The 25,144-nt window shown below is 35.3% G+C and overlaps 2 protein-coding genes across 2 annotated transcripts; one reads left to right on the top strand and one right to left on the bottom strand.

Annotated features, from left to right (window-relative positions):
- Positions 1-762: 762 nt before the first annotated feature.
- LOC132621643 (small ribosomal subunit protein uS19-like) lies at positions 763-3,970 on the bottom strand. Its single transcript, XM_060335980.1, has 4 exons — positions 3,820-3,970; positions 3,599-3,744; positions 2,530-2,587; positions 763-1,212 (listed from the first exon to the last, which is right to left on the bottom strand). The coding sequence occupies exons 1-4, from the start codon at positions 3,820-3,822 to the stop codon at positions 964-966; spliced, it is 456 nt and encodes a 151-aa protein (XP_060191963.1). The 5' UTR covers positions 3,823-3,970; the 3' UTR covers positions 763-963.
- An 11,098-nt stretch (positions 3,971-15,068) lies between these two features.
- LOC132621466 (transcription termination factor MTERF2, chloroplastic-like) lies at positions 15,069-24,828 on the top strand. The gene is made up of 2 exons (XM_060335744.1): positions 15,069-15,217; positions 23,257-24,828. Exon 2 carries the CDS (start codon positions 23,367-23,369, stop codon positions 24,579-24,581), a length of 1,215 nt encoding a protein of 404 aa, XP_060191727.1. The 5' UTR covers positions 15,069-15,217; positions 23,257-23,366; the 3' UTR covers positions 24,582-24,828.
- The last annotated feature ends 316 nt before the right edge of the window (positions 24,829-25,144 follow it).

Below are 25,144 nucleotides of genomic sequence, written 5' to 3'. Positions count from 1 at the left end.
GTCAGATGAAACTCAGATGGAGTCTTCATTTTTTTCTTTTCTCCACAAGGTTTTGTTTTCTGTTACACTTCATTTGTATTGAGGAGTTGGGGGTTGGTTTTACTTTTTGGGGCTCAAAGAGCCCAAGAAAATGTTATACACGCTCAACGGGTTCGAAGCCCCTAAATGCTTTGTCTAATTTCTCTAAATGTAGGTCCATATGCATACTCAAATTTTCAGCAAAAATAACAGGATTTGTTTTTCTTTTGCTGGACTTCCCGTTTAGTTATACGAATTCTTTTTAAATTATTCTGTTAACAAGTAATTATGTACAAGAGCAAATTCTTTTCAAGCGTACTCATTGGACTTCAAATAGCGAATTATCACCTCAAGTACAAAGGAAAAATATAACATAGAAAGATTTATGTCCAAACTCTACATTGAAATTGATTTTTTTAAAATATATGCGTAAGCAGGGAAAAGTGACTTTAAACATTACTGCCAAATTGTGATTTGAGCGCTGGAAACATGCGCTGGAATCATACAAAACACATTCAACCAGAAATACATCAAGTGAATATCGAAGGTCAAAACAAGATCTTCGTTTTACCAACTTAAAGGCTTGAGAATATACTGAATGACAGATGGCATACCACCTAAGTGAGGAATTCAGTTGTCATTTTAATTTATGGGGTTTGATATATATATCATTTGCAATCTAACCTAATTTATTGATTTACCCAAAAAAAGATCAAAAACACAAGTTGACACGAGATACGTGAGTAGGATCTAAACAGACTTCAAAATTCAATAACAAAGTATATAACTGAACACATTAAAAATCAAAATGGAACAAAGCTCTAGATAAGCACAATAACTGAAATGTTGCAATGTCTCAAACTAGTCACCATGAGCATCCTCAAAATTGCAGTAAAAACGAAGTACTAGTATTACTAGAAGCCATAAAGACAAGCTCTGCCTGAATCACTTCAATGGAATAAACCTTGAAGAGTGAGTAGCACCAATACCGGGCCTACCGTGCTTGACAGGCTTGTATGAGATGCTGAACTCAGCTAAGTAGTGACTGATCATCTCTGGCTTGACCTCAATTTGATTGAAAGTTTTTCCATTGTAGATTCCAATAACACTTCCAATCATCTCAGGCACAATAATCATGTTCCTCAAATGTGTTCTCACAACCTCTGGCTTCTCACCTGGTGGAGCCTCACGTTTCTGCATGAATATATATCAAATGTATCAAAAAAAGAGACAAGGATTAATTACTGATTTAGCAGAGTTAAACGTATAGGGAAGATCCCAATGTTACAGCGAAGCCAAACTTGCAAAGCATGAAACACTGAATGCAAGCATTAAATCCTGTTTCATTATGTAGGGAGAGGTGGTTGCATAAGGAAAGCGACTTTCTGATGAAGGATTTTTGACATCAGAAGCCCATTCCTCCTCCCCCTAACAACTATTAATATGTAAAATTAGTAAAGATCCAAATTTTACAGCGAAGCCAAACTTGCAAAGCATGAAACACTGAGTGCAAGCATTAAATCCTGTTTCATTATGTAGGGAGAGGTGGTTACATGGGGAAAGTGACTTTCTGATGAATAAGACATTGGACATCATAAGCCCTTTCCTCCTTCCCAAACAGCTATTTACAGGTAAAAATTTCCCAGTCTAGATACCTAGTTCAAGTCAACTTATTTGTGTCTTGTCAAGAAAACATAACACAGCAACTGTGGAAGAATGAAATATAGGGCATTTCCCGTCACTTTAGCAGCTATATTGAGGCAGCAAAGTGGCAATGGTGCACCCAAACCATTACTGTGCGCCTACGCACATTGTGCGCCACAAATATAAACCTTGCTCATGGAATACCACGCCACCTCTTAATTAACGAGGGAAGCGCTCGGCCTTAGGCGCCTACATTCTAAACCTCTCAGTTACTATAAATATGTAATGCAAAAAAAAACAAATATATTATTTTTAAATTCGTTATGCTAATATTTTTTCATCTTGTATCTCAAACAAATATTCAAGCTTTGTCCAAGTCTCCAGGATGACTTGTCGAAGCCGGCAAAACTTTGGAAGATGAAATATTATACAATTCGGCCACTGGAACGGAAAATAGGTCATCATAGATAATCAACAAAGACACAGCTAATGTAGTTTATCCATGATCAATTATAAAGGGCTGCAACCATCAACGTGGAGAAAAGGCAATAATGAGCACCCAGTACAGCTTCACATTTCAGTTGTCTTTTATAACTCAAGAGCTAAATTCTCTATGGCATTAAGTACAATGCATTCACACTAATACAATTTTCTCCAAATTAAATAGATTGGACCTGGCTGTTACTGAGGTCATGAAACACAAAGGCATATCATTCAAACTAAATATTCATTTTTGTATGCATCGAGTTCCAAATAGTCCCCAACATAACTATTTCTAGTTATTCTTTATTAAAGAAATAATAAAATTAAGCACCAAATAAATAATTCATAATTCAGAGAGAAGCTAAATGGTAAAAGTGTTTGTACCGCCTTGCGCAGCTTCTTGATCAAAGCCATGGGCTTCCTCTTCAAACCCCTCTGGAACCTAAAACAATTATAAATCAAGCTGAGTCCTTATCACCGACACAGAAACAACTGTCCATATTACAATGTAAGCTTATACAACAACAACAACAGCATACCCAGTGTAGTGTACGCAGACCTTACCTCTACCAGAGTAAATGTAAACTTATACACGGGAAAATTTATGTCCAATCACTACATCTACAGGTGGCCTTTGAGTCAGTTACATTTTGTTTATTACCAGTTTGTTTCAAAGTATATAACTATTTGAAGGGTTAAAATGTTGATTCTTCGACTACATTTTGCAAGTACTCCATAAAGTAAATGTATATATATATATTATACAGAGTTCACAATTGTACTTATTTAGTACTCCCTCCATTCCAAAATAAGGAATTTTTAGGGTGTGGTAAAAGTTGATTATAGACATTAATCAAAGGGTAATTTATAAAAACAGTCTCTTGCTGCTTCCCAAACTTTTCTTTGAAAAAATACTCTTTTTAATACTAAACTCCTAGCAAATGTAAAATCTTTGAACTTCAGAAAATTCATTCATTTTAGCCATAAATAAGAGTGCCAGAAATTCATTTATATTTGGAATGGAGGGAGTAAAAATTAGCTGTATTCTTGCTTCAAAAAATTAACAAAATCAGTGCTCAAATTCACATCAACTTTTTTTTAAAAAAAAAAAAGGTGACCAGCCATTCTTTGTTGGGATGAACAAGCAGTGTCATCAATAGCAAGATCTATTTTTTTCCTGTTTATCAGTCCCTAATTACAAGTTGTACCATTAACCAGCACATTTAACCCTATTTACTTAGGCTCATGTACAAATTTAGTCACACTTAAACATCAATACAAGGCCATACAGAGTAAATCAATAACAATTCAACAACATACATTTGCACATAAAAAAAGGTATCTTTTGCCTAAAATAAGCCAAATCCAAACAGGGACATTTAAAGAAGCCAATACAGAGCAAAATAATAACAATTCAAGAACATAGATTTACATAAATAGAAGTAAGATATACCTTCTACGAGGGCGAGCGGGGAAAAGCTTAACAAGCTCATCAGTAGACATGTCAAGCAGAGCATCAAGATCAACTCCTCTGTAACTGAACTTCTTGAACGTTCTCTTTCTTGGTTGCTGTCCAGCAACATCACCTTCAACTTCCGCCTAGAAAAAAAAATAACTGTTAAACACTGAAAGAAGAACAAGAAGGGTTATCCATTTTGAGAGAAAAACTATTACCATGGTATGGAGAATGAATTGGTTTGTTAAGTGAATGCGGCTAGGGTTTTGAGGAAGAAGATGAAAGGTGGGTTACTGAGAAGTGAGGAGGATATATAAGGAAGGGTGTAGATGTAGGGTTGGAGTGATTTTGATGGGCTGGGTTCAGAAATGGGCCTCATTTGTAACCTCTTAATGGGTCAATACCCGGCAGACTTTATTTGGACTTTAATAGTTACAGAGCCTGTTTGGATGGGCTTATGTCTATAAGCTAGCTTATAAGCTAAAAAAAAAAATTGGGGTAGTCTAACTTTTTTTTTTTTGGCTTATAAGTTATTTTCAGTTTATAAGCTGTTTTAGATAAGCTAATTCAAATGGGCCCAATTATTTTTTTGAGCTTATTTTAAGCACAAAATGACTTTAAGCTGGCCAGTCAAACACTCAAAAAAGCTGAAAACAGCTTATAAGCAACTTATAAGTCAATCCAAACGGGCTCATACTAATTATATATAACTAGCAAAATATGTCGGTGCATCACATATTTTTCACTTTAATTAGCCTCTTTAAGGTTTGTATTCCGTAAAGAACGTGAAAAGTCAAAAGTGGACCAAGTAATAGTTTAGGTATGTTTTTTGACCCTTTACTCTATAAGGAAAGAAAAGACATATCAAGAGAAAGGAATTTTTCTTCTTATTATTAATTTTACCCTTCACATTAATTACTCATTGTCAAATCATTTTCCAAGGCTATTGAGATTATACACCAATAAATATGAATATTATGTTAAAATATATACTCCCCCGTATCATATTGCTTGCCCGCTTTCCCTTTTGCACGCCTCTTAAGAATAATAAATAAAAGATGTATTTTACTATCTTACCCCTATCTCCCTCCAATAAATACATTCTAATCAAAATTGACTATTTTAAAACACATTTATTATTAAGGATAAGATGGGAAAGATTTAATTAATTTTATCTTGGTTTTATAAATGAACAAGTAATTTGGACATATATTTTTAGTAATGTGGCCAAGTAATATGGGACGGGGGGAGTACTTCATTTATTAATTCTTAAAGAACATGAAAAGTCAAAAGTGAACAAGTAAAAATGCATGGAGGAAATAAATATGTGTCGGAGAATTAAAATTGAAGTGCATATGTGTATACATGAGAAGAGAATAAATATTCAGCAAGAACGTAAAAAGTCAAAAGTAAATAAGTAAAAATGTACGGAGAAAATAAATATGTGTCGGAGAATTAAAATTGAAGTGCATACGTGTCTTGGACACTTATATATAATATAAAAGATAATAGATATTGGCAAGACACGTGTTTCAAATTACTTACACATGTTTTCATGGAAATGAATAAAGTTCAACCAATCTATCTATAAACATTTACAATAATACCTCTGTTTGTACTATTTTGTGCTGCACATGGTACAACTTTTGCAGCCGTGTTCGTCCTCCTTTTCCATTTATATAAGATAGAATAACCTTGATTTGGCACTTCGATCCCAAAATACCAACAAAAGTTGAAACAAGTAATTATTATGCTCTGTTAAATTTAAGAAGTTTAATTGTATTGATCGATTATTTGTTCATTTTAATCTTTTTTTAGAAGATTTTAATTGCAAAAGGGTGTTTTCGATTAAATGATTTTGGTTACTTTTTAAACTCCATTGGCCGTGATTTAAATGTTTTGGTCGTACTTTAAACACAAAGGGGCTACTGACTTATTTTAATTATAGTCACAATTCGTTAATTAGACCGGCTAATGTCAATTCCCAATTTTGGGTTATTTTTTACTCGAACCCAATCTAAAACACGTTTAACCCACTCTTTTCATCTCGAACCGGCCCATCAGCGAGTTAAATAAGGATTCAACCTCATTTCTCATTCCATTTCTACGAACAAAAGGCAGCCAAGGGTCAAAACCCTAACTCCTCTCTTCACTTTGCCGTCCCCGCTGTTGCCGAAAATAACAAATCTCCAAGCGTGTTGCTTCATTCAATCGATGTCTGTCCTCTTCGGGCAAGAGCAACTAATGTTCATGCTCTCTCCGTACTATCTCCACCCAAAAGTAAGGAAAATCCTCCCTCTCTCTTATCCTTTTGTGCTCCACATCTGCTGTAAATACAATCACAAATGTTACCTTTTATACATGAGATTCATGACTTCTGAAATGACGACTCTCTATTTTTTGTCTCTAGTTTTCTGTATGAAAAAATTATTCATGAAAAAGTTTATTTTTGAAAGGCTTCATCAATCGTGGAAAGTCCTTATTTATGGCATATCAAACATCTTGAAGATAAATTTTTAGAGAAGCTGTTTTCATAGATTGTGCAGCAAGATTGTTCCTCATTCTAACAAAGGTGAAGCTTCAATACTAAATATTCTGTTATACTTTTTTATTTATTGTATTTTAACCTGTTATTGCTTCATAAAATGCATTTTTTCTTTATTGGCGCTTCTTATTTTGTAGAATCTATAAGTTTCTCTCTTATCCCTCCCAATTTTTTTGGCTTAATATACGCTTTGCCATCTTAATTTGAACAAAAAGTTCCTTTTACACACAAAATTTTGAATATTCTTTACACATTTTACCTTGTATTTTTCATAGTTAAATAGTGATAAGTTGGCAAAATACCAACTTGTGCTAACCTTTTTCTTGAGTATTAAGGGTCTTTGAGTGCAATTTAGTAACCTAAACTAACTTAAGCTGGTGATTTCCAGGATTTGGAACTCAAGGAAGGCAATCAATGAAGAATTTGATCAAAAGTGATGAAAAAGATGGAAGTTGGAGCAAAATATTGAGAAAAGAGAAGATTGAGAAGACACAAAAATCGTGACCACGTCTTAGTTTCGTGGAGCCATTTCTGATGGTAGAAGAACTTGAATTTGACTAAGTCTGAGAATGAGGAAGTCTGTCTCAGTCCACAAAAATAAATGGCTAGACGAAATAGCTCCACGAAATTGACAAGATCTGAAGAAAAGCAAGAAAAATGTGGAGCCGAAAATATTCTGCTCCACGTTTATGGTCGCGAAGGGTAATCCCGATTTTCAAACAACTTTAAATAGAAACTAGGTCATTTTCTTTCACATTCCTTCATATTTGAAGCCCTGAGGAGCAGTCATAGTCTACTTTTGAAGGATTTAGAGAGTTTTCACCATAGAGCAGCCATACATATTGATGCAAATCAAAGTGACACTACTTCAAGGAGGCATTTCACAAGGAGTCAAGCTAAGGACCTTCAAACAGTGCAAGCTTTATGGATGAAGATGGAACCTTTGGAAGGCTCCAACATGATAGACTTGAAGATATTAAATATAGTAAGTGTTCTAACATTTTAATCTGCTAGTAACTTTAATGAAGGGCAATTAGGTTTTTCTTTACTACTTTTAGCCCTTAGTATAAATTGTAGAATATTAGGGTTTCATGACTAGTTTTTGACATATTATGAATTGTGCCTCTTGTGAGAGCTTTGAAAACTCTTTGTTAAATTTCAACATTTGTCCTAGAGTTTGCAAGTAATGTTACTACCTTCTTGAGAATTCTAATAGATTAGGTGTTCTCAATTCCCAATTAAGTGGTTTTTGGTTAGCTTCTTCATTACATCTTTTAATTGTTTGAATTTAGTTGTGTCTATCTTTCTTTAATTTCTATTTTGCTTCAATTTTCTTGTTTCACATCACAAATATTTATTTTTGGGACCATCATTTAATTTGTATCCTACGTTAAAAGTTTTGCAAGTTTATCCACATCAGGAACAATTTTGGACATACGGGACAGAAGTTGCAAAAATTCGAGTCTGAAGTTTGGCAAACTTCGGGTATTTTTGTATGCAGTGTGGCCTTGTAAAGGCCGAAAATCAGAGATTTGGCTCGAAGTTTGGTATGGCTTGTCAAGACCAACTTCAAACATTTTTGTTATTGAAGTTGTGGAATTGGCAAGGCCTTGGATATATAATGGCTTGCCAAGACCAACTTCAAACATTTTTTTTTTACTAAAGTTGTGATCTTGGCAAGACCTAACTTCGGACATTTTTAACTGAAGTCTTGGTGTTGGCAAAGGTCAAACTTTAGACATTTTTATATGAGGGAGGGCATATATTTGGCTGCGTGAAATTTAGGTGAACAAAATTTTGTTCAAAATCAGCAAGTTGTTCTTCGAATTTTAACAATCAAACACACCCATTTAGGCTCAAATTAAAACATAACTTCCATACATCATACAAAACAGACTTCATTTTATCAATTTGCCAAAACAACAAATCTAACAAACTCATTTTGCAATAATGGTTGTTTGCCATTATTTTCAAACTTCTCCAACAATATCCATTAGATTTATATTACGTCAACTTTTGTATCAAACTTCTAAAAAGAGGAATGTGATCGTCATGAATTTATTGTTTCAGGTAAAGCGAAACAAAACTATTCAAATTCAGAATCAATAGGTAGAAAATATTTGGTAATTTCAAATCCCAGATTAGAGAAGAATAAGAAGGGATGCTTTTTATTTGAAGTTTACTTAATACTGGGTTTAAGTAAAGAGATATAGGTTAAATGACATTTTCCAAATAGAACATGTGAAATTTTTATAGTATTTTGGTAGATGTCTCTTTTGATTTAAAAGTTTCACTTTCAATTTTGCTGGAACTTATATATTAATTATATTTGATTTTTCTTTAAACAAACTATCGTAAATATTTCTTGGATATTTTATTTGGACACTATATTTAACTTTTATCTCTTTCAAATATGAAGTTATTCCAAAGTGTGTAAACTTACAATTTTTTTACACACTACGACTATGGCTTAAATGATGATGGTCCAAGTCATCAATCAAACAAATAAATATAATTTGAAAAGTATAAGTCTGCAATCATTGTTGAATAATATATCAAATTTTAGAAATTGAAAGGAAATTTTTATCCACCCATCCCAACTAATATGGTGCTTTATTCATTTTGGGATAACTTCGAGTGTATGATACAATTATTGACAATATACTTCGGGTGTTCGGTATGGAGGAAAACATTTTTCGGAATATATTTTTCAATTTTTTCATGTTTGTTTGGTCAAAATATTTGGAAAACATTTTATTTTAAAAAAATAAGTTCCTTCAAAATGAAAAAATAACTTATCTAATGAAAGTAGGGAAAACAAGCATTCCACCAACAACCCTACCATTGCCCAACCCACCCACCCCCTCGACCACCCACCTCACTCCCCAATCCCCTCCAAATATTTTTAAAAGGTTTCTAATTTTAATTTTTTTTTGGTTTTTTACACCACCTTCCCCCCGCCCTGCCTCCAATTTTTTTAAAAAAGTTTTTTTTTTTGGTTTTTTACACCATCCACCCCCCGACCCAACACCCCACCACTGCCTCCATTTTTTTTTAAAAAAAATTGGGTTTCTACACCAACCACACCCCACCTCACCCCATCCGCTATGACCCCTCCCCCCTCCCCACCCCACCACCCTCCAATTTTTTTTTTCTTAAAAGAGAGTTTTTATTTTTATTTATTTTTTAGTTTTCTATACCACCCACCCCTCCCCCGTGAGCCCCCACCTTACCACCTCCCAAATTTTCTACTTCATACATATTTTTACTTTTATAAAAATGAGAAATTTGCGTTTTTTTTTTTTGTGTGTGTGGTGGTGTGGGGTGGGTGATGGGTGGTGGGGTGGGGTTGGTGGGTATTTTTCGAAAAATATTTTCTACTAACCAACCGAACATGAAAAAATAAGTAAAAAAATCACTTATTTTTCAAGAACACATTTTCTAGGAAAACATTTTCCTCCATACCAAACACACCCTTCCTCATCCTACATAAAATGGCACGATTTAGAGAACGTGAGTAGACTAATATAATATATCAAGTAACTCTAATAAATTATAATAAATAAAATTTACATAGACGCATTGCAAAAAAATCGCGTGGTGCAGTGAAAGATTTTCCGTTGGTTATCCAGCCCTCCAGATCTACGCCTACTTGTGAAATAAGCGTGCGTTGGTGGGGGGAGGGGGGTACCGAAGCTTAATGGACATTGATCGCACTATGGCCAAAAGAGAGTTCTTTTCACTTATTCCTCAGGGTACTCATAATTGCTATGAAACATAATTTTTGCAGTTTAAAATAATCAAAAATTGAGAAAAAAGTAGTTAGAGGGAAATATTAGGTTCCAGAATAAGGTACAAAAAAATTGGGATAAAGAGAATTTTATTATTACTCAACTTTCCAAAATACAAATTTATTCAAGTAGCCAATCTTAAAGTTTACGTAATATAGGATTAGTTTTAAATCTAATACAAGAAATATGTTTGTTCTTTCTTTTGGCCGGAGATGTGATGTTTTCTACTATCAATAACATTACACGTATTAAAACTATTTCTTTATACTTGTTTTATACTCATAAAGCACGAATGCACTATCATTGGAATGAAGAAAGTTAAAAAGATAAAATTAGGGATAATTTAAGAGACCTTTCCTCAGACCTTATCACACTCACCTCCCTTCTTTTATTTTATCTGAACTCCTTCCCTTTACTGTTCTTCGTGCTTTTTCTTTTCTATTTCTAGTTTTTTTTTTTGCTTTTTGTGATTTGGGTTTCTGGTAATTCAGAAGAACAAAAAAAAAAAATGCATAGCCTATGTTTTAAGGGCAAATGGTCAAATTTACCCTCCAAGTATGGTTTATAGTTTAAATTTGCCCTCCGTCAAAGTTTGGGATCAAAGTTGCCCTCCCCGTTAAGATACTTGATATATTTGTCCTTTAATGGATGAAAGTCCACATCACAGCAAAAAAAAAAAAATCATGTTGGATCCACATCAGATCTATGTAGGCAACTCATACCTAACCCAATAAACCAATAACCCGATCCATGTCCCCATCCCATAAATATTCTTTCAACCCTACTTCTTTGGACTTTAATAGTTATACTAATTATAAACACCTTAATTAGACACTCCGATGCCAAAATACCAACAAAAATTGAAACATAATTATTATGCTCTGTCAAATTAAGAAGTTTAATTGTATTGATTGATTATTAGTTCATTTTAAACATTATTTGGATGATTTTAACCGCAAAAGAGTGTTTTCAGTTAAATGATTTTGGTTACTTTTTAAACTCCACTGGCCGTGATTTAAATGTTTTGGTCATACTTTAAATTCCAAGGGGCTATAGACTTATTTCAATTATAGCCACAATTAGTCAATTAGAGTGGCTAATGTTAATTCCCAATTTTGGGTTATTTGTTTCTCGAACCGAATCCAAAGCATGTTCAGCCCACTCTTTTCATCCCTAACCGGCCCATCAGCAAGTTATATATGGATTCAACCTCATTTCTCATTTCATTTCTACGAACAAGGCAACCAAGTGTCAAAACCCTAACTCCTCTCTTCACTTTGCCATCCCCGTTGTTGCCGAAAATAGCAAATTTCCAGGCGTGTTGCTTCATTCAATCTATGTTTGTCCAATTCGGGGAAGAGCAATTAATGCTCATGCTCTCTTCGCCCTATCTCCATTCCAAAGGTAAGGAAAATCCTCCCTCTCTCTTTTCCTTTTGTGCTCCACATCTGCTGTAAATACAATCACAAATGTTACCTTTTATACATGAGATTCATGACTTCTGAAATGACGACTCTCTATTTTTTGTCTCTAGTTTTCTGTATGAAAAAATTATTCATGAAAAAGTTTATTTTTGAAAGGCTTCATCAATCGTGGAAAGTCCTTATTTATGGCATATCAAACATCTTGAAGATAAATTTTTAGAGAAGCTGTTTTCATAGATTGTGCAGCAAGATTGTTCCTCATTCTAACAAAGGTGAAGCTTCAATACTAAATATTCTGTTATACTTTTTTATTTATTGTATTTTAACCTGTTATTGCTTCATAAAATGCATTTTTTCTTTATTGGCGCTTCTTATTTTGTAGAATCTATAAGTTTCTCTCTTATCCCTCCTAATTTTTTGGCTTAATATACGCTTTGCCATCTTAATTTGAACAAAAAGTTCCTTTTACACACATAATTTTGAATATTCTTTACACATTTTACCTTGTACTTTTCATAGTTAACTAGTGATAAGTTGGCAAAATACCAACTTATGCTAACCTTTTTCTTGAGTACTAAGAGTCTTTGAGTGCAATTTAGTAAACTAAACTAACTTAAATTGGTGATTTTCAGGATTTGGAACTCAAGGAAGGCAACCCGTGAAGAATTTGATCAAGGGTGATGAAAAAGATGGAAGTTGGAGCAAAATATTGAGAAAAGAGAAGATTGAGAAGACACAAAAATCGTGGCCATGTTTTACTTTCGTGGAGCCATTTCTGATGGTAGAAGAACTTGAATTTGACTAAGTCTGAGAATGAGGAAGTTTGTCTCAGTCCACGAAAATAAATGGCTAGACGAAATAGCTCCACGAAATTGACAAGATCTGAAGAAAAGTAAGAGGAATGTGGAGGCGAAAATTGATGTAAATCAAAGTGACACTATTTCAAGGAGGCATTTCACAAGGAGCCAAGCTAAGGACCTTCAAACAATGCAAGCTTTATGGATGAAGATCCTTTGGAAGGCTCCAACATGATAGACTTGAAGATATTTAATATATTAAGTGTTCTACCATTTTAATTGCTAGTAACTTTAATGAAGGGTAATTAGGTCTTTCTTTACTACTTTTAGCCTTTAGTATAAATAGTAGAATATTAGGGGTTCATGACTAGTTTTTGACATATTATGAATTGTGCCTCTTTTGAGAGCTTTGAAAACCCTTTATTGAATTTCAACATTTGCCCTAAAGTTTGCAAGTAAGGTTACTACCTTCTTGAGGATTTTAATAGATTAGGTGCTCTTAATTCCCAATTCAATGGTGTTTTGTTTAGTTTCTGCATTACATCTTTTACTTGTTTGAATTTAGTTGTGTCTATCTTTCTTCAATTTCTATTTTGCTTCTATTTTCTTGTTTCACATCACAAATATCTATTTTTGGGACCGTCATTTAATTTGTATCCCGCATTAAAAGTTTTGCAAGTTTATCCACATCAGGAACAATTTTAGACATAAGGGATAGAAGTTGCCAAAATTCGAGTTTGAAGTTTGGCAAACTTCGAGTATTTTTGTATGCAGTGTGGCCTTGTTGTAACATCCCGTAAATCCGAGTTACGTGTGAATGCATGAAACTAGTATAAAGATGAGATTTTAGCTAAATGAATCAATTCGGGATGAATTCGGGTGATAAACAGTCATTTTGAAGTCAAACAAAAAGTAAAGTTCTTAAGGCCTTATAAATCCGTCTAAGTCTGAGACAGTCTGTACTTATTGCCTGTTTTCGGGTATTTACGATAAGAATTTGTAAAAACTCAAAACATGAAAGTTTTAGGTTTTTGAAATAGCTTTCCAACCATATATTATGGATCTCAAACGGAGTGCTGTGCTAGAAGTTATGCCAATTTTACTGGACTCTATGCAGTCTGTGCTTTAGGAGTTCCTCTTCAAGTCTAGACCTTTATTTCAAGTTTGGAGCGTTACCAGGTATGTAGGGCTACTATCTACATGTGGGAACATCTTTGTTCTTCCCCACACCACGTTTTTCCATGATTATACGAAAGTTCTTCAAAAACTAAGGTTTTAGCCATGTTCATGATAACCCTAGGTCCATGTACTATGTTATACTACGTCTTGAATTGTTATTAGTCCATTGTCGTGTTCTTGATATTTCATTATGATTATTGAGAATCTGTCCGTAATCTATGAAAACCCATACTTTGCAATCCATGGGTTCTTACATGTAAGTTTTTAAATAAAATGCTTATTTCATGAATATCCTACATGTCTACCAGTTTTTAAATAAAATGCTTATATATGTATTTATGTCCATGTCAGATACTCATGTTCATGACCAGGTTCCAGTTTCAGTTTCAGCTCTTAGCATGTTATTTCATGTGTCATATTTATTTCATTCAGTTGCTTTACATACCAGTACATTCAATGTGCTGCGTCCCCTTTCTATTGCCCGGGGGGCCTGCATTTCACGATGCAGATACGGACTTACAGGACGACGGATCTACTCTATAGGATCATCCACATATCAGCTTTTAGTGAGCCCTATCTCCTTCGGAGTTTAGTCATTATTTACTTTTATGATAGTTATGCATTTAAGGTATACTGGGGGCCTTGTCCCAGCAGTTATGTTTAGCAGTTCAGACTCATGTTAGAGGTTTCATATATTAGACAATTATGCTATGTCAGATGTTCAAAGCCGTATAGCCATCTTTGGCTCATTATCTATAACCATCCATATTTATATTTTTAAACAAGTATTTTATTTGATATTTTGAAATCTCCTGTTTATTAAGGCTCATCATGTTTATGTCGTATTCCGCTCATGTTATGCCTCATGATGATTCTGCAAGCCATGTGGTTCGCTTGGTCACATGCAGTAAGACACCAAGTGCCATGTTACGTCCAGACCATGGTTCGGGGCGTGACACTTGTAAAGGCCGAAAATCAGACATTTTGCCTGAAGTTTGGTATGGGTTGTCAAGACCAACTTCAAACGTTTTTGTCATTGAAGTTGTGGCATTGACAAGGCCTTGGATATATAATGGCTTGCCAAGACCAACTTCAGACTTTTTTTTTTTTACTAAAGTTGTGATCTTGGCAAGGCCTAACTTCAGACATTTTTAACTAAAGTCGTGGCGTTGGCAAAGGCCAAACTTCAGGCATTTTTATATGAGGGAGGGCATATATTTGGCTAAACTTCAGACATCTTGCGGAAAAAGATGTTTTTACAAAAATGTATTAAACAAAGAATACATTAGTAAGGGAAAAACAGTCCGATTATAACATTTTTTATATTAATAAAATAATATTAAAAGAATTGTTATAAATAAATTAGAATACGAGAGGTAAGCGTAATATCATAAACTACAAGGTAGCTGAGAGTGAGGAAAGGTCTCTGAAATTATCCTTAAAAATTTAAATTTGAACTTCTTGTTAGGGCCGGTGTAGTTGGAGAAGGTTCTTAATTAAGAGCCTGTTTGGATGGGCTTATGCCTATAAGCTAAAAAATAAGTTGGGGTAGTCTAACTTATTTTTTTGGCTTATAAGCTGCTTTAGATAAAGTAAGTCAAATGGGCCCAATTATTTTTTTGAGCTTATTTTAAGCACAAAATGACTTTAAGCTGGCTAGCCAAACAATCAAAAAAGCTTAAAACAGCTTATAAGCAACTTATAAGCCAATCCAAACGGGCTCTAAGAGCACTTTGCCATTTATCTGAACTTGGGGTCACAGTAGCAATTCTTAAAATTCAAAGGGATGTGAATGGTAAGTTTGAAATATATGGAGACGTCCCTAAAATAGGCATTGCTACTTGGACGCTATCACTGGAGCTGTTTACATTAATCTGCAGGTATGTCATTTTGAGTTTTGATGTATTTTTCCTTTTGAAACTTTGTAATGCTTCACTGTTAAAGTTTGTATTAGAATTTGGTGCTTATCTGGTTCTTGAACATAATAACTCTCATCATTTAATTGGGTTTTTTTTTTTTTTTTTTTAAAATCTGAATTCCTTTTCCCTCTACTGTCCTTTTTCTTTTCTGTTTCTAGTTTTTGTTGCTTTTTGTGATTTGGGTTTCTGGTAATTCTGAAGAAGAAAAAAAAAAGAAAAAGAAATTGCATAGGCTATCTTTTAATACATCTTAATTTATCTAACAAATTATAAGAAACAAAAAGGTTATATCTTTAATTCACCTTTAATTGATTCTGTTCTTAAAGTGTACAACAAGAAGTCTTTTTTAGAATCCTACATTGGTTGAGGGTATGGATGATTTTGGATATTCGCCACGACATTTTTTTTTTTGGGGTTGAGTTAAGTCCTAGGTTCATTTTTCCCGACAAGGTATCGAGCCAGAATAATTTTGATGAAGAAGGTGAATAGGAGATATGTAGAACGTATGCACTACTCAGCCTATTTGGGAGGTGGTAATAACTGTTTATCAAAAACCTAGAAGAGGGGCAAAACAGAAATGTCTGGAAAACCGATATTCTAGGAATAGATGTTTTCAGATGATGAGTCACATGGAATGTAGGAACTACATTTAACTTTCTAAACTTATACTCCCTCTGTCTCAAATCTTTTTTGTTCTACATGCCCCTTAAGAAATATTAATTAGGAGGGGTATTTAACTAACTTTACCCTTATTTATGTCTAAGTTACAATCTATCTCCATTGAATGTTTACTCTATTTATATGTCATCTCCATTAATGACAAAATTCGTAGAAAAATAATTAATTGCGTCTTGAACTTCTAAAACGACAAATAATTTGAGACATCTATTTTTAGTAACCACGACAGATAATTTGAGACGGAGGGAATACTTGCATGCTAATAGTAATAGGAAATATTGCTTCCTAACATGATGATTGGTATGTCTTTGGAAGGGGTCAAAACTATAGTGGTTTAGAAAGATTCCTGTTGTTGGACTGCGTAGAAGTAATGCATGTTATAGTCGAATAATAAGCTCAACAAAGATGTTTGTTGCTTAGTAAATTGTTACCACTGCGAGTTAGAGCTTAGGTAAGCATATCATAGAATTTCAAGAAGAAGAGAAAGTATTCTTTGTATTTCTTGATAATTCACATCCCATGACAATGGGTATTTTTACAATAAGTCCTATAACTAAATAAAGAAAGAGAATATTACACAATCATTACATAATCAATCTATATCAATTACTCCTATAATTATGCTAGGAAATCCATATCAATCAACACTCCCCTTCAAGCTGGGGCAAAGATGTCGCACATGCCCAACTTGCAAACTAGTGTATGGAAAGTCCGTTTGGTGAGGCCTTTGGTAAACACATCAGCTAGCTGCTTTCCTAATGACACATAGAACAAACTCAAGACACCATCTGTAACTTTTTCTTTGTGAAGTGTCAATCAATTTCAACATGCTTTGTTCGGTCATGCTAAACTGGATTATGCGCTATACTGATTGCAGCTTTGTTGTCACAATATAAGGAAATCTCTCCCTTTTCAGACAATCTCAATTCCTCTAATAGCTTTCGTAACCATAAAAGTTCACAAACACCCTGAGCCATAGCCCTATATTCTGCTTCCGCACTTGATCTAGCAACAACACTTTGCTTCTTGCTTCTCCAAGTGACCAGGTTTCCTCCTACGAGTGTACAGTAACCGGATGTAGATCTTCGGTCATCTAGATATCTTGCCCAATCCGCATCTGTAAAGGCTTCTAATTTTGAGGTGACCATGTCTGGAGAAAAGTAGACCTTTCCCTGGCGCAGACTTCAGATACTGTAAAATGCGAAAGACAACTTCCATATGAGGATCTCGAGGATCATGCATGAACTGACTCACCAGGCTGACTGAATAGGCTATGTCTGGTCTAGTGTGAGAGATAAATGAGTCTTCCAACCAGCCTCTGATATCTCTCCTTATCAACTGACTTTCCAACTGCACTTTGTAGTTTGTGATTGCTTTCCATGGGTGATTCTGCTGGCTTGCAACCTGTCATACCAGTTTCTTTCAAGAGGTCCAGAAGATACTTTCTTTGGGAAATAAAGATTCCTCTATTTGATCTAGCAACCTCGATACCCAAGAAGTATTGCAATTTTCCAAGATCCTTGATCTCAAATTCTTGAGCCAACAACTTCTTCAATCGGGTCATTTCCTCCTTGTCATCTCCTGTCACTACTATGTCATCAACATAAACTATGAGAAGAGTGAGTTTACCCGTTTGATGTCTTATGAAAAGAGTGTGATCTGCATTGCTTTGTTGGTAACCGAAAGAGATCATTGCTTTGCAGAATTTGTCAAACCAAGCTCTGGGAGACTGCTTCAGTCCATACAAGGCTTTCTTCAGTCTGCATACCTTTCCTTGATTCTATTTATTACCAAAACCAGGAGGAATCTCCATATACACTTCTTCTTCTAAGTCTCCATGAAGAAATGCATTCTTCACATCAAACTGCTGTAAGTCCCAATCAAGATTAGCTGCAGAAGACAAAATAATTCTAATGGTGTTCATTTTTGCAACAGGGGCAAATGTCTCTTGATAATTCACTCCATAGGTCTGAGTAAATCCCTTAGCCAGCAATCTCGCTTTGAATCTTTCAATCGAACCATTAGCTTTATGTTTCACAGTGAAGACTCATTTACAACTAACTAGTTTTTTGTCTGGAGGTGGTGTGACAAGTTCCCAAGCTCATTCTTTGACAAGGCCTTCATTTCTTCAAGCATAGCTTGCTTCCATTTGGAATCTGCAAAAGCTTCCCTTTAATTTTGGGGAATAGACACAGAAGAAATAGACAAGGCAAAAGCTCTATAGGAGGGAGACAAAGAATTATAAGAGACAAAGTTAGATAAGGGGTGTTTGGTGCAAGATCCGACTCCTTTCCTGTGAGCAATAGGCAAATCTAACTCATTAGGAACTATAGATGACTCACCAGATGAAGAGGGTTCGGCTTCGGCAGATTGCATGATAGCTTCTTCTGCTCTATTCCTCCTTGGGTAAGTTATCAAATCAGGCCTATCCAAACGACCAACAGTCTTCCCCTGAATTCTTTCTCCAATTTCATTTTCTCTTGTTTCAACAATCGAATTAGGAAAAACCATCTCTTCTTCCTTATAATTCTCCCCGTGAAGAGGTGATGGTGTAATGCTGAAATAGTACTCAGATTCTCGAAAGGTAACATCCATGCTGACGAAGGTTCTCCGGGAAGGAGGGTGATAACATTTGTACCCTTTTTGTGTTGGAGAATATCCAATAAAGACACACATAAGAGCTCTAGAATCAAGTTTTCCGTCGTTCCTAGTGTGAATAAAGCAAACACATCCAAATATCTTGGGAGGAACAGTATAGTCATTTCTACCCTTTAAAGCTTTCAAAGGACTCTGAAAGTTGAGAGTTTTAAGTGGCATTCTATTGATGAGGTAGGCAACTACTAGAATGGCATCCCCCCAGTAAGGTTTCGGTAGTTTCATGGTAAACAAAAGGGATCTTGCTACTTCTAACAAATGCCTATTTTCCTTTCAGCAACCCATTTTGTGCACTAGTATAAGGCAACTAGTTTGGTGGATTATCCCAAAAGACTCTAAGTAAGTTCCAAAAGTTTTATTCATGTATTCTGTACCATTGTCAGTTCGAAAGATCTTTATCTTAGCCTCAAATTGAGTACAAATCATCTTATGAAATGACTGAAAACATGTGAAAACTTCACTTTTGGCTTTCAACAGATATACCTATGTTATTCTAGCGCAACAATCAATAAAAGTAACAAACCATCGACTACCAGACAAAGAAGGTGTTTTAGTAGGGCCCCATACATCAGAATGAATGGTCGAAAAAGGAATTGTGCTTTTATTGTACTCAGAGGATAAGAGTTTTTAGTGTGCTTGGCATATTCACAAGCATCACAAGACAAAGATTCAAACTCAGTTCTGGAAAATAAATTAGGATATAACCTTTTTAAAGCAAAAAAGGAAGGGTGTCCCAACCGTCTATGTCACTCCATTATTTCTTGGTTGACATCCTTATTTTTCCTAAATAATCCTGACCAGAATCTCGAGCTCCATTGATCAAATATAAGCCATCATACAATCTACCATTGCCAGTCTTCTTCGCCGTTTGAAGGTCCTTAAAAACACAATGATCAGGAAAGAATTTTACACTACAGTTTAGTGCTTTTGTGATAGCGCTAACAAATAATAAATTAACAGGAAAGTCAGGAACATGAAGAATGAATGATAAGGTAATATCAGGGGTACAAAGGAGTAAACCTGTTCCAGAGACAGGGGTTAGGGAGCCATTGGCTATTCGGACATAATCCCCTTTGGGACTAGGAGAGTAATTTTGGAGGCCTTTAGAAGAGCCTGTCATGTGTCTATTCGCACCAGAATCAATAATCCAAGAATTAAGCTGAGCATTAAAGGCAATACCTGACTCCACATAATTGAAACTAGCAGCACTTGAAGAGTCAAGTTTGTTCAAAAGACGACGAAGTTGTTGAACTTCATCCGGAGACAAAGTTTCTCCAGAAGTAGTGTCTCTAAACGTCTCCACATTTTCTGCAATATTAGACTGACCAGCATTGATTTGTGAAAGAGAACTATTATCTGCTCCCGTTGTATCTCTCTTAGTTTGAACAGTCATAGATCTAAATAATTTAGATGTGTTCCAATAAAGAAATACTTCACAAACAAATGCCGTGGGTAAACACTGTCGAAAAAAGAAAAAAATCTGAACCTGAAAAGTTGCCGGAAAACACGCCGGAAAAATCTGAAACAGTGGCTGTAGGTGCAAAATATCGCTGGAAAATAAAACTGCAGATCTCTAAAAAACAGTAGATCCCGGTGAAAAAAGGGCTGCCACGCCGGAACCTTAATTTTCGGTGATCGGAAAAAAAATCAAAAACTGGTAGGCTGACTCGGAATGTTTCAGTAACTGCAACGGAAGAAAAAAATTCTGAAAAACTGACCGGAAGGAGCTTGTGTTGTGGACAGCCACCAAGAGAGAGAAAACTCGACTTGAGAAAAAAAAGGAACCCTAGTGCTGCGAGGGAGATAACTCACCTCTAAAAGGCAGCAATGGCTCTGATACCATGTAGAATTTCAAGAAGAAGAGAAAGTATTCTTTTGTATTTCTTGATAATTTACATCCCATGACAATGGGTATTTATACAATAAGTCCTATAACTAAATAAAGAAAGAGAATATTACACAATCATTACATAATCAATCTATATCAATTATTCCTATAATTATGCTAGGAAATCCATATCAATCAACACATATTACTTTTTTAAGTGATAGATGTTGAGACTTGGGAGTTTTAAGAATCTGACTAACATTTTGGGTGGAAGGCCAGAGAAAATAAGGTCCTTATTTGATTGAGGCGGCATGCTAGAAGTTCTATAGATTACAACCACTTTCCTATCAGGGGACCTAGGTCAGCTAGTGAACTAATATATGAACCACTCGCTTTCAATATTATGACAGTTCATTACAATCCATCAAGTGTGTTATTGACTTGAGTTAAATCCTACAGTCAATGATTTCAACTCAGAAAAGAGTTACAACACTTCTAAGGTGGAAATTCCTATCGAAATGGGAAGAGTGTGATTATACTGGAGAGAAGATTCACAATGGAAATAGTGTTTATTATTCTGAGGTAGCATGCAGTAGACTGACACTCCCCCTTTATGTTTTCTTCTTTTGGTTAACGTGTGAAATTGATCTTAATTAGGGGCTTAGATTTGCAGCAATGTTTTGAAAAACAAAAGCCCAAGGAAGGTGTATGCCTTAAGGAGTGAGGTGAATGCATTTTGGGGATTGTTCTTCTAAGTGTATTGAATTGACAAGTGTGATCTGTAAGTACAGAAGTAATTGGAAATACTAGGGGTAAGAATGAGTAGATTTCGTTGTTGACTGGATATCGTATACGACCACCACTTATCAGGAAAAAAAAGAAAAAAAGAATACTGTATACGAGCACTAGGGGTGTTATCAGTGGAGAATCTACTCTAAAAAGAGAGCGAGGGAGAGGTAGAGGCTTGAAGTTCTTGGCTTTTATCAATTAGTTTGTTTATATCTCTAAAGATAATTAAGCCAGACAAATCAAATGGGCTTAAGATCATCACTAAAAGGTGGGGGCTTAACAGGACACGTAATCTTCATCAACAAAAACATTAAAAGGCACAAAAGAGAAAATAATAAGTGCCAAAAGGCATGTGCCAAAATGAAAAGATTTCTCACCCTAGAACCACAAATAAGGAATGCCTCATATGAAAAAAGGCATGAATATTAGCTGGAAATGTCTTAATTGATGCTCAACTTGTGTTGAGTTTGGACCTGACTATGACTTGGATGCCAAGATTTGATGTCCATCAGTCCATGTTGTTGGTCTTACCTAGTATCTCAACGGGAGGCCAGGGTAGTCCTTTTCAAACTCGGATAGCTATATTTTTGTCATGATGAATCAAGTACTCCTTCTGTTTCAATTTATGTGTCTCACTTTTCATTTTAGCCTGTTTCAAAAGGAATGCCACTTTCTATATTTAGTAGGTCCCAGTTTATGTGGCGGTGTTTGACTAGCATAAAGTTTTAGAATGAAAGGAAGATTTTGAAACTTGTGGTCTAAAACAAGCCATTGACATTTGTATGGCTATAAATCATCTTATTAAGGGTAAATGAAAAATTTTAATTAAGAAAGTATGACATTCTTTTTTTGGACAGACTAAAACTGAAAATATGACACATAAATTGGGACAGAGGGAACAACTCTTTAATTCCAATATCTCACATGGCCTGTTTAATGTTAGAGTGGGTTAGAGTCCCATACTCCCATATTGATTGGGAATGGACCGGTGGTTTGCTTATATGGACTTGGGCAATCCTCCTCTCATGAGCTAGCTTTTGGGGTTGAGTTAGCCCAGGTGTCATATCTTTACATGGTATTAGAGCCAGGTCTATTCCCGTTTGGGCTTCTGGTCCACGCTCTAGTTGGGCCTGGGCGTGAAAGGGGGGGGGGGGGTTAGAGTCGCACGTTGATTAGGGAACGGATTGGTAGTTTGCTTATATGGACTCAAGCAATCCTCTTCTTATGAGCTACTTTTGGGGTTGAGTTGGACCCAGGTGTCATATCTTTACATTTTAGACCCCAAGATTCGAAGGGCATTTTGGTATATTACACACATTTTTTGTTTTACACCACAAGATTTAAAAGTCTTTCTTAATTTCTTAAACTTCATGCTTAGTCAAACTAAGACAGATAAATGAAACGGAGGGAGTATGTTCCGAGAACACTTTGAGATAGTCTTGAGGAAGTATATTCTTTTTATCAATATCACTGGTAATACTCTGCTGCAACTGAAGAATAAGTTAAAGTTGTAAAAGAACACTATGATGGTCTACGTTTTGTCCATCAGGTTAAGATTGGTTTCAATTAGGTTAATTTGTTCTTCTCATATTTATTTTTTGTTCTACATTAGATTTTCATTTTTGGTTTCGGTCTATGGTCCAAAAGACTATACATAAGCATAGTTGGAATAATCCACTCGTCAATTCCAAGCTATTGCTATTATGATGGTTGATGCATCAGATCTCAAGCATCAGCATATTCTGTAGTGCATAAGTCTTTCAATAAAGGTAAAATGTCTTGCCTCTTTATCTGCAATGGCTGTTGTGCCGGTACTTTTAGATTTACCTGCAAGAAATTTATTTATCCATTTAGATTCATCTTTTTACCTTCTTGGTAGCTGCAATGGCTGCTCCATTGTCATAATGGTCCTTCTGATGTATCTAGAGATTAAGGAGTCTTTTTGGGGAATATCGACTTCTCCTGAACTTGGAGGATTTATATAATTAAACCATTGTTGAATTTCATTGTCCTCTTCTTTTACTAACAAGCAATCTTTTCTGGCAAACAGTCTGTTTAGGTTCCAAGCTTTTGTTCGCATTGGCAGGCCTATAACTTGTGGCCTTTGAGGCATGATCTTGGCATCGATACATCTCCTTCACAGGGTGCCCTTCTTTTAAAATGCTTCAATCTCTCTATAAATGCCAAAGAAACTTGTGTACAAAGATCAGGAAAACCAGCCTTTCAGTGCAGTTTGTGTCGACTAGCTGTGGCAGCAACATCCCAACTGATGAGAACAAGTCACTCATTAATTTGTGTCAGGGGAAGTCGCACGGTTTATCAAAAGAACCCATCATTAGTGAAGCAAAAGTACTCCAATTAGATACTGTTAAATGTTCAAAAGTTTCAGCTGTGATTGAGTTCTTCCGAAACCATGGGTTTTCTGCAAACCAAATGAAGAAACTAATTAGACTACGCCCTAAATTACTAGCATCGAAGGTAGAGAAAACCCTAAAGCCCAAGTTGAAGTACTTGCAATCAATTGGCTTTTCTGAAGATGAATGCAGTAAGATTCTCTGCATTAACCCCAACATACTCCTCAGTAGCATAGAGAAACAACTGGCTCCATCTTTTGATTCCCTGAAGATTTTCATGGGTAGTGAACTGCAAGCAATGGCTGCCATCAAACGAAGTCCTCAAATCTTTAATAATAAGATCGCTCATACTTTGAAGCAGACTGTACAGGTATTGCACCAAATTGGTATTCCTGATTCTCAAGTTCTAGAGTTTATACAAAAATCTCCTATTATCTTGACTATAAATCCCAAAAAGATGAGTAAGGTTGGCCTGAGACTGAAGGAAATAGGGTTTAATGTTACTTCTCCAGCATTTAGGGCAGCTTTTTCTGCAATGTCTGTACTTAGTCATTCCAAAATGGAAAGGAAATTGGAAACCTACAGAAGTATGGGCTTTTCGGATGGCGAGATCCTTAATATTTTCAGATTACAGCCAACTTGCATGTTCTATTCCGAGGATAATATCAGGGCAATTGTGGCATTCTATGTTGATAAACTCCATTTGAGCCGGTCACACTTGTCACAAAGGCCGGTTTTTCTATTGCGTAGCCTGGAGAGGAGGGTTATTCCGAGGTGTTCTGTCATGCAAGTTTTGTGGTCGAGAGGCATTATCTCGAAAATGGGCAAACTATCTTCAATTCTAATGATTAGTGAAAAGGACTTCTTAGAGAAGTATGTTACTAAATATGAAGCAGAAGTTCCTGAGCTGCTAGCTGCCTACCGTGGCGAACTTATGTTCGAAGAGTACAGTTTTCATTTGCGTGAAGTTCGTCAGATTTCAATGTCGAAGGGATCATCTCCAGAAACTAAAGCAGCTTAGTATTTGCACCATATGCTGTCCCGTATCTCTTCAGTTTTCTTGTTTTTTAGCATCTTTTGCTGTCACATTCTCGGGTTCGAAATGTATTACTATTTATGCTTCCTTTTTCCCATTTGCACATTCTCGGTTTTCTTGTTTTAGCTCCTTATAATGTGTTCGTTGAGGTACTCAGATCCTTTATTAATAAGCTTATGATGGAAATACTTTGAATGATTTTTCTACAATTGCAGATTTTTTTTTATTTCCAGACCCCACTTGTGGGACTACACTTGGTATGTTGTTATTGTTGCAGCAGATTCTTTTTATTTATTTTGGATGGCAAACATAAAAACTTCATGGCAACACCTAGCAAGAACAATGTCAGCATATAAGGTAGAAAAACACGTAGTCGTGAGTTATAGCAGTAAAATTTTGATATTATGGTATGTAATTTGATGAAGAATGTGACAAGAAAAGTTTTTTGAAGGAAGCTAAAGTGGGCATGATTGACTGCTAACCCCATGATGAAGATATGAAGAGACCGAGCAATAAAAAAAGAAAAAAAATGATGTATTCCCTATATA

This window comes from Lycium barbarum, chromosome 12 (genome assembly GCF_019175385.1).
Source record: "Lycium barbarum isolate Lr01 chromosome 12, ASM1917538v2, whole genome shotgun sequence".
Classification (NCBI taxonomy): Eukaryota; Viridiplantae; Streptophyta; class Magnoliopsida; order Solanales; family Solanaceae; genus Lycium; species Lycium barbarum.
This window is presented reverse-complemented; position numbering and strand designations above follow the sequence as displayed.

Coding starts and splice junctions, on each gene's coding strand:
- LOC132621643 (XM_060335980.1), bottom strand. Junction 2,588..3,598: donor CCCGCTCGCCCTCGTAGAAG/GTATATCTTACT, acceptor TAATTGTTTTAG/GTTCCAGAGGGGTTTGAAGA. Junction 1,213..2,529: donor TCAAGAAGCTGCGCAAGGCG/GTACAAACACTT, acceptor ATATTCATGCAG/AAACGTGAGGCTCCACCAGG.
- LOC132621466 (XM_060335744.1), top strand. CDS start 23,367: ATGCTTCAATCTCTCTATAAATGCCAAAGAAACTTGTGTACAAAGATC.